The 11,957-nt window shown below is 40.7% G+C and overlaps 1 protein-coding gene across 2 annotated transcripts in view; it reads right to left on the bottom strand.

The window, feature by feature from the left end:
- Positions 1–8,735: 8,735 nt before the first annotated feature.
- The window catches only part of ANXA5 (annexin A5), a 28,171-nt gene continuing 24,949 nt past the window's right edge, over positions 8,736–11,957 (bottom strand). For both annotated transcript variants that reach the window (XM_014950078.1, XM_014950077.1), the window contains exons 12-13: positions 10,470–10,592; positions 8,736–9,316 (exon numbers count right to left, since the gene is read on the bottom strand). In XM_014950078.1, the coding sequence (XP_014805564.1) occupies positions 9,254–9,316; positions 10,470–10,592 (186 nt within the window). In that variant the 3' untranslated portion in view covers positions 8,736–9,253. The remainder of the gene's footprint in view (positions 9,317–10,469; positions 10,593–11,957) is intronic.

The raw sequence follows: 11,957 nt of genomic DNA, 5'->3' as shown, positions 1-11,957 counted from the left end.
GAAGGCAGTCACGTTACTTACCTCTTCCCACTCAGAATACTTTTGAAAAAGCTAGCAGTGAGACTACAATTAGTGCATTTTGTGAGCAGTAAGAAAACTACAACGCTGCGTTCAGCCCTGCAAATGAGCTTGTAGGGCTGAAGGGTTGAGAGCCAGTGCCCAAACCCTGTAGGTGCTCATGTGAGACTGACCCTTCCCTTGTACTGCAAAGATGGGCCACTGGATGTTTTTCCTCCCCCTTCACACTGCAGAAGAGGTGGGCCCCTTGAGCAACCAGTGTTATTTCACAGATACCAGCATTCAGCCTACAACAAACCACCACAAGCACTTGTTAGAAAGGTCTCATTCATCTACACACACACACACACAGATGAATAAAATGGGAGGGGCTCAGACAGAAGAAACAGGTGCATGTTCAAAGCTTTCCTTCATTTTCATTGATTTTCTTTTTTTTTTTTTTTTCTAAATAGGTTTAGGTGAGTCTTCAACTAAAACAGGTTGAAAACCACTGCCCTGTCTTCTCCCCTCGCCAAGGCAGGACCAGCCACATCTACAACACTCCTGACAAAGCTGTCTCCATTGAATCACTTCCGTTCATCTAGGCATTCATCAAGGTCACTCCCAAGAGACCATTAATTAACAGCCTCCTCACAAATGCAGCACTTCCTTGTGTGAAGAAAGTCTTATGCTTTTTTAAAATGTGACTTAGCAGGCAGCCCTGGGGAAGACAAACTGCTCTCCTAGGAGTTAACGGGGGAAAAAATAAAACCTGCCACCTGGGTCAGAGGATGGGCCATTTAATCCAGTAACTGGTTGCCAGCAGCAACGGTCGTGAAAGAGCATCAGGAACAGAACAAGCACAGAGCTCTCCGCTAGCGCCCAGAAAAAGCAGCTGGGAACAGTGTGACACTGTATCTGGGTGGAAACCTACCGATGGGCCTATCTGAATGAACTTGTCTTTTTATGTTATGTGTCATTTATAGGCACGGTCTCCATAGTACCATGTAATAGCAAGTTCCATAATTTAATCATGACATGGGAAATTTTTTTTCCTTTCCTTTTGTTTCTAAACTCACTACCTGGCAATGTTGCTGGGGGGCCCTGGCAGTAAGAAGTGACGACTCCTCTTCTCCTGGTCATTTCTCAGTTGGTAGTCTTCTCTCATCCCTCCTCCCCACCAGTCATTTTTCTTCTCAGTAGCAGTCCCCGCGTCCTTTTGGTCTCGAAGCAGCAGACAAAGCTTGTAACAACACAATAAGGCCACAACAACATCAGGGCTCTACCTGCACGTGGACTGAAGCAAACTGTGACAAGCTATCTTTTGTTTAAATGCAGTGTTAACTTGAACCACGCGTGCCGGGAGGGCTGCTTGGATCCAGCTCTGCAACAGAAAAGCCCAGTATGATAGATCAGACAGAGAGAGACTCCAAATAAATACAGATTAAGATACATCAGCCTTGAGAGAAGGTGAGACAGTGAGTTCTGAGCCAAGGCAAAACATCATGTAAACAGATTAAATAATTAAGCCATCATTTTGACTTCTTTTTGTTCCCTCTGGCCAGAGGATGTCTTTAATGGATGTCAGTATACTTCTACTTGCTGTAAATGGCATTATGAAGTGGCTGTTACATTATATCCTTAAGGTTAACAGATGTTTTATACCCAGCTGTATGGGAGAATCACTGCATACGCTCCTCACACAGCAGCAAGTTAGATTACCTGAAGATAATGGGATCCATAAAATGCTTAAAAGCTTAACATAAAGCAGGAGGAAAAAGGCAGGGAGGGGGGGATGACACCAAAAACCCGGCCTCACTCTTTTCTTCACCAGCCATCTCAACTATGCCTATACCATTGCTAAGGAAAAATTTGGTTGTGTCTGGTAAGGAACAACCTGAGAGAGAGTGTTTCAAGTAAAGTCCGCGTGTGGGTCTGTGTGCAAGGCAAGCAGGGCTATCGAGATGATGGATATGATAAAAGCGCAAGTTGCAATTAAACGCCAGCTTACTGAGTTTGTTGGCAGCAGTGGATGGCAACACTGTAAAGTCAGTTTACTTCTAAGCTGCCATTGGTAAAACACATTAAAAATTATTGCTTTTTCTTATTAATGTTCATATTCACTTTGTGGTGCCAACACAGTCAGATCTATAAACTCATCATTTTCTCCATCCATCCTTGTCATCAGAGGACTGTTTTTGGAAAGTAAATATAAAATGTCAGAAGGGCGAGCACAGATAAGATGCTAAAACACAGTTAATGAAGCTTTAGAGGCATCCACAGAGTAACTGATTCAATATTTCCGCACACAAAGCAGTCAGTGTGAAAGACCATAAGATGGGATGAATACTTGGCACATAATAAGACTTCTAATGACATTTTCAGTACGTTTCAGAGACACTATTGTGCCTCTTTGGCCTCATTATATGTAGCCTGTTATTCCTGAAGGAGGCTTTGAGAAAAGGGAGGGTAAAGAGAAAGTACATTTATACCAAGGTGTGCGGAAATAATCATCTATACAGGCTGGCTTCCTTTTTTTTCCTTCAGGTTACCTCACTGCCATGACACACTTCATAGATGCGCGTAAAAGAATGACCAAGACTTGGACCTCTTGTTCTACAATACTGCTTCCTATTAAAATTAAGGCTAGAAGTAGGCAAAAAAAAAGTTTAAGACTATTCTGTGGATTAAATTCTATTAGCATATGCTCTAGATTCAGGAGGATTTAGGAGCCCATTTCCCATAGATATAAATGGAAAATAAATGCTAAATACTGTTGTTGTGGACCTGGGCTGAATCTTTTGTGTACCCACAATATCACAGCATTTAACCCCTTGAATCTAGAACACCTGCTACGAAACTGCAGAAAAACCTGAGGATGTTTATTTTACTTTTCCTTCTGGTAGGAGATTGATGCTTTTCCTCTGTGCATCACAAGCTCTCCAGAAGTTATGCTGATGAGCAGCTAGATCTGACAGAAAGAAATCAAGCACACAGTTCCTCAGACTAGAGAAGCCCACAAGAAAAAATGGCCAAAGCTTTCTTATGGTAGCAGACTAGATTAGTCTGTGTCTTATGGCATCTTTCCTCTTTCCTGCTCCGAGAGTTTGTCATCACATCATACAGTTACCATCTCCGTTACCACAACTGCTTGAAATTTAAAAAAAAAAAAAAATCAAAACTACATCTTTCCACTCATTGAGAGTAATGAGTTTTTCCTGCTAATTACACAGTAACTTTCTAAAATACCAGATCCTCCATAGCCTTTCTGTTTCTCTACACAGTGCAGGGCACTTACACAGGTGCTTGAAAGGTGTGAAAGGATGCCACAGGCTTACTCAAACACAGTAGGGGCTCATGGACTGCAAGTTAGAAATCTCTGTACAGAAAAATAATACTGCACAGCAAAATCTGTTCCCTGCACTCACAAGTTTTAAATGCATGAGTTTAACAAAAATTTATTTTCTAACTTCTCACAACTGTGACTGGGGAGGAATAGTGGATATTGTGTATGTTCAGATTGTAGAAGGTAAACATTCAGCATCAAGAAAGATGTCATGTTCATAAACAAATTTTCTATTTCCAATAAATTATATTGTTCATTATTCCCCACACATCAGCACTCTCTCATTTTATACTGAAAACAAGATTATATTAACGGATTCTGAAAATATAACAACAAAAAAATGGAACTGTCTGACCTATGCTTTAGGTTGAGGAAACCAGAGAAAGAAGTCTGAAAACGTACAAAAAAAACCCCATTAGGCAAATGATAATGAGATCATCTTGAACACCACCATCGTCTGCGTGAGATTATTTGGAACAACAGCACCATCCGCTGCCCACACGGCAAACGGCACAGGCACCGCCGGGAGAAAATGACTTTCCCGTTCCATGTGGGAGACGGGGATTGAACTCTCTCCACCCCATCGACACACAGAGGAACTTGCGCTTGAGCTACAGGCGCTAAAAGACTAGGAACAAGCCTTTCCAATTAGCTCCTTTTGCCCCTATGGTTATTGCAGAAGTATTTCTTGAAGTCACAACTAGAAAACCCCTTTGTGGTTAATTTGCTTTCTGAAGGAGGTAGGCGCTTTGCCAGGCAGGGAGGGACCTCTCGCTGGCCAGACCTCCCTCAGGTGCCGGGTACAGCTGAGAGGGGAGACCCCGGAGGGCTGCACCCTCACAACAGTGAGACGGGCAGCCCAGAGACCTCCCGCGAGGTTTCAACATTTCAGTAGATGCTTTGTTGAACAAGGAAAAAAGTAACTATACGATTAAAAGCTTTACTGAGTCCAAGAGATGAAGCCTTTCACTTACAAGTTAAAAATGCAATGTCAGTAGTAATGAACTACAGATACTTGACAGGTAAGTTATCTACAAAGTGCTTTTTACTCTTTTTATTCACATCCCACATACCTATTCCAGGCTCTGGGTTCTTTTCAACGACAACATCATTTTTAATATACTCTTTTTGAGGATTTTTTTTTTAATATAAAACTTGCAAGACACAGAAAGGATTCATTTCACCAGAGAAAGTTAGTGTTTCTGATGAAAGCAATCCAGAGCAGCCGCACGCTCTGCACCTGCCACCTCACCTCGAATGGCAAATGGACGAAGATAAGAGCCTGCCTGCTCTGCCTGGCCTGGGCAGTGGAGCTGGGATCTCACATGAAGAGTCATTCATTTCTTCAAAGAGCAGACAAATGTATAGCTATGGTCACAGCAATGAAATGGGGGAAAAAAAAAAAAGAAGACATTAATTAAGCTCTGAGAAGGTCCTATTTCTGAAGCACTTGATTTTACTTCTGACAAGACAAAAATCACCTCAAAGCCAGCATCTCTATTAGCAGCTTCAGCACAGGAACAAGTAAAGGACTGATCTAATCTCATTTCTCCACTCTCCAACAAGCTTGAAATGAAAATGCAGTAAAAAGGTTTGTACCCTGTCATTGGCCCCACAGTCCTGCCTCTCCCCAGCCCCGTTCCTCTTTGGAGAGGCAAGGGAAGAGAACATCAGCTTTGACTGCTGTCAACTTGTGTTTCTGGAAGATGCCAAAAATACCTACTCAGAACACAGAAGCCACCATCCGCACTCTTCAGCCTAATGACTCACCCACCAACACACTGACATACTTTGCTCATCTATGGCTTTTAGAGGTTTTGTTTACTAAATCAAAAAGGAGAAAAAAATTATTATTGCTTAGGCTTTTCATGCATAGTATTGCCTTATTCATAAATTACTGCTTTCAAGACAGATTTGAGTAAATAAATGCCCACAGAAATTTCAGCTGTCATAGAGCTGAAATGGGATGAAGAAACAATATGAACAGCACCACATTGGGTGATCCAGTGATACACATGCACAAAATCCTGTTTGATTCTTAAAATTAACTCTATGCTTCAGCCTGAGTCTTTTTTTTTCTATTTTAGATTTAAAGGCCTCAACCAGAATATTTTCTCTAAATGGCTGGATTATCTAATAAGAAAATAAGCAGCTGAATTTTGTTGAACAAGCATTTAACATGAGTCCAAATAGAACAAAATTATATTTGTATATGCACCAACAAAAAGTGGAAGAAAAAAAATCAAGTAAATAAGCGAGTACATTCCACTTTTTTCCATCCAATACACTGTATGTAAACACTTTGTGATGAAAACAAATAGATAAAGAGTATCGTATTTCTAGTAGTAAAATAGTATCTCCTAGAACACTTTTCTGTGTGAGGGAGAGGAAAAAAGGAGGGAGGTGTTCAAGGCCAGGCTGGATGGGGCTTTGAGCAACCTGCTCTAGTGGGAGGTGTCCCTGCCCATGGCAGGGGGGTTGAACTAGATGATCTTTAAGGTCCCTTCCAACCTAAGCCATTCTGTGATTCTATTTATAAATTCTGTCAGAAATTTAGATCACTCAGTTCAAGCCAAAGCATCAGGTTTTTAACTATGGTCAACTTTTGCTGGAATAGCTTCACATGTGAACCAACCATCACAGATTCTTCTGCCTTTGGTGAAGAAAACACACCAGGAGCCTTATATACACAGCACACACTGAAGAATGCATTTCAAGTGTCGACAGAAAATACATGACAAATTCTACAAAAGGACCATCATGAAGATCTGATGCTATTTTCCTAAGAATTTTAAAGAAGCTGACAAACTAAATATACCATCTAACCTCCAGAGCAGTAGAAAGCAGCAAATGCAACACCTTAGCAAAGATTGTAGAGGGATCTACTGGGCTGAAGCTACAGAGCAGTAGTTCTGACATCCACACTGAACAAAGGGATAAAAAACAATAATAATAAATACCAGGAGTGAGGATGACAAAACATGATACATTGCAGAAGATCCAGCACAGCTCGGGGGGTAAGAAAGTCAATAAGCATAGAAAAAAGGAAGAGAACTAGCTCCAGGTGGATCTGATCCCACGCAGCCCTTTTCACAGCTGTTTTCAGAGCTGCTCACCAGCAATTATCTTGTACATGATGTTACCTTCGCAAATAGTAACTCACTAAAAAAAAAAAGGCCAAATAAAACAAAAAACCCCAGCTAAAACAGACTTTCTGCTGTCACAAGATTTCTAGGCAGTGGTGGTGCTAAGCTTGCAGTGTGTGCAGCTGGCCACGTTACTCAAGGATGACTAACTGCAAATTAGCACTCCTTGCTAACACATTTTGTAAATACTTGACAAAAGCAAAATTTACAAATGCTAAAAATTAATCCCAATGAAAGCAGAAAAGAAAACAAAACCTGAACACATAATACAGTTTTTAATTCTGCCAAATATGCAAAGATCTAAATATAAATAGTACTGCTTGAATTTTATTACTCTTATGTCAGGGTATTTGGAAAACATTTGATCATATTCCAAAACACTGCACTGTACCACTCTGACAAGCTGGTAAACACAAGATAGACAAGGTTTGTAACTGGTACAGCAGCAAAACATACAAACAGCTCAGATACAGCTAGACTGACTGAATTAAAGTCTTCATGCATAAAGTCTCAAATATATTTTATGTAATTTTTTAAATAGCTTCTCTACATCTAAATTCTGCCCCAGTGTCCCTCACCGCCAAGTAAAGGTGGAAGAGGAAATGTTATGATTAAAGCATCATCATGAGACTCACGCAATCTGATTTCAGGCACCACCTTTGACTTCACATTCAACCTAAATTTCTTAACTTGAGTCTGTCCCTGCAGAGAGCCATTTGAAGAATCCCTTCACCAATACCGTGAGGCTCTTGTAATCCCAGGTACAGTTCATGGCAGCAGACACCAGTCCAGAGTGACCCAGCTTCAGACCCATTTCCCTTTCCACAAACTTTCTTTTCACCCTGCACGCGTTCCCAGCCTTTCCCTCCACCAGCAGCGGCCCTCACCAGCTGCCTCCATCAGCTACCGAGGACATCAGGCTGCATCTGGTTGGATTGTGCCAGCCCAGGCACCCAAAGGATCAAGTCACCCAAAGGATCAGAAAAGCTTCAGCAAAAAGAAGAAGGGCAGGGCAGGATTACAGCAGCACCATTTACATCAGCTTAAACTCTGGTGGAGATACAAACCACACCCACAGCCATCCCCACATACAGCAAGAACATGCAGAATTCAATAAACTGTCCAGGAAGAGCAGAGGAAGCATTTAACTGTCTCATTTGAAAATAAAATAAAATAAAATAAAATAAAATAAAATAAAATAAAATAAAATAAAAATAAAAATAAAAATAAAAATAAAATAAAATAAAATAAAATCAGTTGCTCTGGTTTTAAGTCTGTAAGTCTTAAATTTGGACAAAGAAGCAAGGAAGAGAAAGACAGTGAAAGTGAGAGTGCGTGAGCAAGAAAGAGTGAGTGCATGTGTGCAAAAGAATGGAAAACAAATAAGGTTTCAGAGTGGATTAGGTTTTAGTTAACTTATTTACTTATAGAAAGAGCTTTCATGTTTTACATTGGAAACCCAGTACTTCTTAGCAAGAGATCATGCAGTAATAATTCAGAATTACAATATAAAAAAATTAAAACATTACATTTATTCAATATGAAAGTTTTAAAGCTCTTAATAGTGTGTGAAGAATCAATTTCAACAGGAGTATTAAAATGTACGTGACTAACCGATAAGCTAAGTTTAGAACCATGGTGTTTACACCTTATAATGCATGAAACAGAAGTCTCTTTATTCTCCTTCACACACGTCAATGTAATTTTCAAAGCCAGCCATAAATGATGAACTAAAGCAGTGCATTTTAGGCAGCCTGTATAACAGACTGGTGCTTCTCTCGCACTATGCTGTGCTCCCTGCTAACCTGATGAGACAGTGGTGTCTGCAACCATCCTCTTTTCACCCAAAATGCCTGAACCACGGATCACTGTCTTTCTGTCTCTTCTTTCACCCAGAAATCTTCCATCGCTCCCAGGACTGCAGCGTTATCTGCTCTACGTGGGCAGTGTGCAAACAGCTCTCCTTCCTGCCCCCGGCTTTAGAGGAGAAGAAAAAGACAAAGCAGCACAAAATGAGAACACAACACCCAGCAAGTACCAATAGTTCAATATCCCAGCTATACTGAACGGCAGCATCACCACAGCACCCGCATACTACACTAGACATCAAGATGTACAGTTGCAAAACACCATATATACTTAGAACCTTGCATAAGAGTAGGAAAAATACACCAACAGTTTGAATCAGTGGAATCATATGAAAGGGAAACTACATCTTTGCCCATTAAAAACCACATACAACTGTATTGAGAGGGAAAAATTTTATTGGTGCTTTAGATCTTTAGATTTCCAATGATTGCTTGTATGATGTTCCGCAAATTCATTCAAATATTACATACAAAGGATATTGTCTCTTCATTTGCAATGTTAGAGCAAGCTTAACATTCAGTGGAAATGTAAGAAATAAAAGCAAAAATTAAAAAAAAAAAAAAAGAACTTCAAATTATTAGTGAAATACATGATTATTTTTTTCCTATTTCAGCAAAACACTTGCAAAGAACTGGGTTCTGCGCTCAGTACTCATCTTCCATGAAGATGACTCTTGCATACTCACAGAAGGCACTTGAAATTCCTGGGAGCTGGGATGTCAGGAAGAGGGGGGACTGGCTATCACTTGGATAACAATATACTCATTTTTAGTAAGTGCACTACTAGTATAAATTCAAACAGCCACAAAGCACTAAGGTACAAAAACTCAGCTAGACATGCTATCTGAAGGGCTGCAAAGCTGGAGTACAACAAATCCTTCGTGTCACTGTCACCGTTACTCATCATCTCCACCACAGAGGAGCAGGAGTGCTTTCCTGTAGTCCCCAGATGTATCTTTCTGTTAATATAAGAGACCAGTCACCATGAGTCACCACCACAGTAATGGGAGGAAAAGCCGCAGCCAAGGAGGACTCCAATAGATTATACATTTGTCCCACCCACAGGAAATCCACTTGGATGACTCTCCACTCAGGAATGACGCAAGGAAATTCTCTGTCTCGTATGTTAGGACTGTATTTACACAGACAGACTTTCAGAAACACAAAAAGTCTCCGAAAGCTTTACTAGAACTGAGCTACCCATTGCATATTAGAATGCATTTGGCTGCAAGTGAGGAAGTCCAAACAAAGGAGACGCCGGAAGCAGCACCAAAAGCAACCCCCCTGGAACGTGCCAAGGGCACCTGCCATCGCTTAGAAAGGCTCCAGCCCTGATCCCCGTAATTAACGGGAAGCTCTGCTACTAATTCTGCAGGACAGCTATATGGGCCTGACTGACAGTGTCGAAAGCAACTCCACCCAGCCTACTTAAGAGACCATAGTGTAAGGAATGACCAAAAAAAAAAAAAAATCATAAAAAGCAGCATTAAAATATTCAAAATAAAATGCCAAAAAAAAATTCCTAGGAAAAAAAATAAAAGCATTTTGGCTTCAACTTTGCAGCAACAGCTGGCTCTGGATTTCTTGCTGGCTCATTCCCTTCCTGCTCCTTCCCAGCCACTCAAAGGAGATTATGATTCAGACTGATTCCACAGTGCAATGCTTTCCACTTTGAAATGATCCAAAAGGTTCCACACCACAATCCAAGATTTAAACTTCAACCTCGTGATAATTGGGACTCCCAACCCCAGTATTATTTCTCTGGAGCCAGCACCCCTCTCTGAAGCACCAAAAGTTAGAAGGAACCGGGACAAGAAAAAGGAAATGAAGCAGTAGCTAAAAATGGTGTATGAGTAATTGTAATTTCAGAAAACCACATCTGCTTTCCTAGTGAACACTGGAAAGAAACCTTTAGCTTTTCATAGGGAGTGTCCCCCACTTAAATGACACTACGTGGTACTTCTCAAAACTGCAGGCCAACCACCACTGATCTCGGAGTGCCCTGTGCTGTCCTGCTCTACTCACATCCACCCCCTTCCACAAAAATAGGCAGTGGGAACAATGACATCTCCATCACCCCTGTTTTCCCTGACAAGGGAACAGTAATTTTACCTGAATCATTTGATGCAATGATTTTGCAAAATTCTTTCTGAATTCTTGTCTGATATCCAGCAGATCGATTTCACTTCTTGAAACCATGACTCTGATCAAGGTATCATCATCAGTGCCAGCCCCCTAAAGAGAAAAGTTTAAATAATATGAAAATATGAATTTGTTCTTGGGAGATGTTATAGCAAAATAACAAATACAAACAACCAGAGTGCAACACGAAAGCACCAAGTGCAACATGTGGTGTCTCAAAACACTCCAGCACTACATTTCTGCTCCAAAACAGACAATATTTGGGACAGTATCACAAGACATTCACACCACAACGTGGAGGAAACAGAGGACTGACTACACAAGGTGCTCTAATCCCTGGACTTCTATGAAGTGCCATACAGTCAGAACTCTAATTTCATGTTTCATCTCATCTCATTCATGTCATGAATGCTGACATAAATTCATAATAACACAGTTCCAAGATTACACAGTAGTACACCCGATCACCATGATCAGAATCACATGCAGATCACCTTTTCAATGTAGCCTGAGACTGCAGAATCGCAGTCGGTTCTGGAACTGGGCACATAAATCCTAGCAAGGACTAATACAAAACGTGTGATATTGTACAGCAAGACACAGGCAGAGCATCTCATCCCACAAATCATCCAGCTGTTTATTACCCAGGCAAACTTCATAAACCTTTTCCAGCCACGCCAACATGCTCCACTCTTCTGTTCATCTTTATTGCTTTAAGCATTTTAAGTTCCTGTGCTGGCAGGCTGTGCCAGACCAAGGTCCTGACCCCTCCTGCGCAGACGAGTCAGACTCCACACAAGCTGAAGCGATACGGATGTTCACACGCTGACCTGCTCATGCACCTCAAGGAAGGACTTGGCAGAGCCCCCACCATCATCTTCAGCCTCCAGCGGCACTCAATCCTTCAACTGGGTGAAATATTCTTGGGTTACATCTAAAAATGCCCTAAACCTGCTCAAAAGTTATGCCATGAGTCTGGTGGTTTCTGAGTAGGATTTGACATTGAAAACTGGTAAAATCCAGGCTCTGCCCCATCTAATCATGAAAGCAAATGCTGTGCGCTGTAGAACTTTGTCATGCCAAACTGATTAATTAAAAGTACAAACTCTCTGCCAAAGTAATAAATGATCATCTTCCTTATCTGAAGTGCTTAATGATTTATATATATATATTAAAATGTAATTGGGTATGTCACCACCAGACATTAATCAGACCTCTCGTAATAGAAATGTAAAAGATTCTAAAACCTAGAGGAAAATGTTTTCTATTGTACTCTTCAAAAAATTAAAATTAATAAACAGATAAATAACAAAAAGCAATGCTCATACAGCTCAGCATCATATATAATATTTTGTATTTTCCACTTAAATTTATTTTACACTGATGTTTATTAAAGCAGTAAAGCAGCTTTTAAAAATTAAGCTATCATTTCATCTCTTTTCACTAAATCTCATGCTG

The sequence above is a fragment of the Calidris pugnax genome, unplaced genomic scaffold, assembly GCF_001431845.1.
Source record: "Calidris pugnax isolate Ruff unplaced genomic scaffold, ASM143184v1 scaffold42, whole genome shotgun sequence".
Lineage (NCBI taxonomy): Eukaryota > Metazoa > Chordata > Aves > Charadriiformes > Scolopacidae > Calidris > Calidris pugnax.
This window is presented reverse-complemented; position numbering and strand designations above follow the sequence as displayed.